The sequence below is a fragment of the Perca fluviatilis genome, chromosome 11, assembly GCF_010015445.1.
Source record: "Perca fluviatilis chromosome 11, GENO_Pfluv_1.0, whole genome shotgun sequence".
Lineage (NCBI taxonomy): Eukaryota > Metazoa > Chordata > Actinopteri > Perciformes > Percidae > Perca > Perca fluviatilis.
Genome location: NC_053122.1, coordinates 5,810,002 through 5,814,163, shown reverse-complemented (window position 1 = coordinate 5,814,163; position 4,162 = coordinate 5,810,002). Strand labels below are relative to the sequence as shown.

The window sequence follows — 4,162 nt, the reverse complement described above, 5'->3', positions numbered from 1 at the left end:
ATAGAGGAGAATGTGTCCGGGACTGAGGATAATGTTGAGGAGTACCCTGATTATGAGGCATCGTCCTCTGAAGACAATGAGACTCTTGGGGTTGACCCTTCAGTTGTCTCTCAACCAACAGCCACGTTACACGTTACCTTCCAAAAATGGAAAATTATTATGATCCCTCTCCCACGTGAAACGACAGGATAGACTTAGTGCTGCTAATGTGTTGCAAAAAATGATTCCAGGCCCCACCAGATATGCTGTCAGCCATGTCCATGACATCAAATTAGCATTTGAGCGCTTACATAACACCATCAGTTGGAAAGATGTGGATGTGACAGACCTCCATGCCTACATTGGATTGCTCATTTTGGCAGGAGTAAACAAGTCAAAAGGTGAAGCAACACTGGAATGCTGACACTGGAAGGGCAATATTTCCAGCCACTATGTCTCTGAAAACATTCAATGTTTTCTCCCATGTCATCCGCCTTTGATGACAGAGAAACGAGGCAGGGCTGACAGGACCGCGACAAATTGGTCGCAATACAGGATGTATGGGACAAGTGGCTGCAACGATTACCCTTTCTCTACAATCCAGGCCCCCACGTGACTGTGGATGAATGTCTGTGCATTTCGTGGCGCTGTCCCTTCAGACAATACATACCTTAAAACACCAAAAATTCTTTCTTTTCAATTTAACTTGAATCAGTGAGATTTTGTAGTGATTTTCATGTTTCAAAGGTCACGTATTAGGTATTCTGTGTGTGTGTGGTGTGGTGGTGGTGGGGGTTATTAATTTAATGATTAAATAAGGTAATGTCTCCAAACTTATCTCAGTAATTACTTGTCTCCTGCTAGTTATACTACAGCACTTACTCTAAAAAAAAAAAGTTAAATTTAAAATGTTTTTGTTGCATCTCTTTCGGTGTTGTAATTTGTAGACGTCCCTAAGCACTTCGTCTTACTGCCGGCAGCAGCAACAACAGCAGAGAGCAGAAGCCAGCAGGCAAGTGTTCATAAACCTCTGGTGTACTTACAAACTTTCCAACATGTAACATGTTGTGAACAGAGACTAAAGAATACAATTCAAAGGGTTGTCCAAACTCGATTTTGTACATTGTATTTTTGGCAACTTAAAAGAACTGGTGGCATTTCTTATAATGCTGATGGGAGGGGTGAACAGGGTTTGCTGTTTACGGTTAAGACAAGGAATGATGAAAATGCAGGAGAACTGGATATTAAAGCTGTGCTAGATTAGATCACCAGGCAAAGTTAACCAACAAAGATCTGTTGAAACACTAGTATGCCAAATACTGAAGCAGCCTGTTTATAAGTTGTTTTTGGAAACATTTTGACAAATTTTAGAATGAACAGTTGGTGCTGACAGGATCAGTACCGCACTGACTTTAGAGCAGTTATAACACATTAAAATGAAGCAGATGCTGCTACATACAAATGTATTTCTCCCCATTTTAATTTTTGTGGACATTGTTTTATTAATTAATTGTCAATAACCCACATTTAAAACATTTTCCTGTAGTCTTTAAAACACCAGACATCTACAAAATTTGTAGACATTGAGTCACAAGATATTAGGCTACACTTCCCCTCTTTCTGTTTGTTGATAAAGGGCAGAATTTTATACTTTCATAAATGACAGAAAGAAAGGATTAAAACATCATGCTGTTGCAGAACTAAAGACACAAAGTTCAATGCACTTTGATGTCAGCAGTGTTTTCTAGGTGTGGTTTGTTGAATGATGTTTTTATATAAGGAGATGGTGTTGCAGACAGACTGACTCACATTACTTCCTCAGCTCAGCAGCAGAACTGTTCTTCTCTCCCACTATGGCCACAACATATTCCAGAAATGGTAAGTCTACTCATATTGTTGATTGTAACTTTTATCTAAATGTATATCTACATGTGGTTAGCATGTTATAGGCCAAAGTAATTGTCTGATCTCAACAATTGTAAAGGGGTAGTGCTTAAATGGGAAAACAAACACAATATTTCTAGAAAACCCAGCATTTTAATGAGTTTAGGAGATTTTCAGTTTTTTGGAGATGCAGTATTTCTTTTACTTGATTTTAAAGGTACGATATGTAGTGGTTTCCTCAAAGAACAACAATGTATTTACTAATAGTAAATGCATTTACAGAGTGCTTAATAAAGAAAACATACAAGAGGATAACATAAAGAGAATAAGCCTGTTTAAAAGTTAGGTATTTCTTTGACTTTTAAGAGTCCACAGAAACAGCAGACAGGAAGGGTGGAGGTAAAGCCATTACACAGTCTTGGTGCTACTGACTCAAATGATCAATGACCATGGGTTTGTTGGAAGCATGGAATAGTCGGTAGATTTAACATATTAGACTGTAGGAGCAAACCAACAAAAATGGTTGAAGTAGCTCAGCCACATATACAGGTTACTTACTGTGCACATGCTCTGTTGTAAATGGTTCATACAAAAGCATTCCCTTTCAAGCATCACTTATGGCCAGGTAGAAGTGTGTGGTGGTGTATGTGTCTGAAGGGAACTGGCCCTGTGGCAGGATAATCTCATTAATGTTTATTTTGGTGAAGTCGGGACATTTTGTGGGCGTGGCCAAATAGACTTTGGGCCAGTAAGGCCATACTCACTACATATTCTACCTTTGAGTGATTTATCATGAGGCACTATGTTTTTCTTTAACTCAGTTAGTTATTATTTAGGGGTAACCAATCAGAACCTTGTGGGGGCTCCTTTAAAAGACTAAATTAGACAATTTACAGTCTTAAATGTTTTTCAAGGCCCAACATGTGGTCATGTAAGGTAAAAATTAAACTTATACTAGATTTTCCAATTCATTTTGAGCCCATCCAGCCAAACCGCCCTGTCAAAGGTGCCCATATGGTAGTTTTACATTGTTTTGAATACCTAAAGCATTGTTAATTTTTTGTCCATCCCATCAGAGCGCCCAGATACAATAATGAGGAGATCAGGATTGTGATGGTGGGGAAGACCGGAGCTGGAAAGAGCTCAACAGGAAACACCATTCTGGGAAAACAGATACTTTAAATCAGAGTTTTCTTTTGACTCTTTGACTAAACACTGTGCTAAGGCCATCGGTGAAGTGGATGGGCAAATGGTTGCTGTAATTGACACTCCGGGTCTGTTTGACACCAGCATTGATGAAACTGAAACAATTAAAAATATTGTCCAGAGCATTTCTTATGCTTCTCCTGGACCTCACATCTTCCTGGTTGTTATCAAACTGGGCAGATTCACAGAGGAGGAAAAGAAGACGGTGCAGAAGATTCAGCAAATCTTCGGTGAAGAAGCAGACAACTACAGCATGGTTCTCTTTACCCATGGTGATCTGCTCAAAGGGAAACCTATTGAGGAGTTATTGAAGACTAACAAAGACCTGCAGGAACTCGTGACCAAATGTAACGGCCAGTACCAAGTCTTTAATAATAATGAGGTGAAGGACCGTTCTCAGGTCAGGGAGCTGCTCGACAAGATCAGAAACATAACAAAGAAGAACGGAGGAAGTCATTACACCACTGAAATGTTCCAGAGGGCGGAGCGGGCGATAGAAGAGGAGAAACAACGAATCCTTAAAGAGAAAGAACAGCAAATATGTAAAGAGAGGGAGGAACTCAAGAAGAAACTAGAGGAAGAGTTTGAGCAACAAATGATGGAAGTTAAAGCTGACCGGGAGAGAATGAGAATCGATTAAGGGCAGCTCAGGAAAGAGTAAAGGATGAGAAAATAACACAACTGAGAAATATGCAGGACGTTTTGGCTAGATCAGAAGCTGAGGGCAGTGGTCAAGTGATCCAACTGCTAACTCAAGTAATTTTACAGATAGGGCTTCCTTTTTTATGAAAAAAGTTTTTAATATGTGATTCTGCACTGCAGCAGCTTAAGTAGCTGTTTTGACTAAATAATAATCACATTCCAGTTTTTGGATTTATCCATTGTGCCTGATCTGTAATATAAGCAGTTACATAATGCAAAGTTTATTACGTAAACATTTGTCCTCCAGTATTCCTTTAGGAGCTTGCTATTGTGCTCCATATTATTGTAATCAAAGAAAGTTTGGGATAAATGTCACATATTTTAAATAAAATGTTGGCCATATTTTTAATGTGTGAATTTAATACTTTTGCCATTTTACTCCTTATATGGC

The 4,162-nt window shown here is 38.9% G+C and overlaps 1 protein-coding gene across 1 annotated transcript; it reads left to right on the top strand.

Annotated features, from left to right (window-relative positions):
- The first annotated feature begins 1,801 nt into the window (after nt 1–1,801).
- LOC120567975 (GTPase IMAP family member 4-like) lies at nt 1,802–3,838 on the top strand. The gene is made up of 2 exons (XM_039815118.1): nt 1,802–1,857; nt 2,940–3,838. Exon 2 carries the CDS (start codon nt 3,113–3,115, stop codon nt 3,707–3,709), a length of 597 nt encoding a protein of 198 aa, XP_039671052.1. The 5' UTR covers nt 1,802–1,857; nt 2,940–3,112; the 3' UTR covers nt 3,710–3,838.
- Nucleotides 3,839–4,162: the final 324 nt, after the last annotated feature.

Excerpts from the sequence above, each read along its gene's own strand:
- LOC120567975 (XM_039815118.1), top strand. The coding sequence starts at position 3,113 with ATGGTTGCTGTAATTGACACTCCGGGTCTGTTTGACACCAGCATTGAT.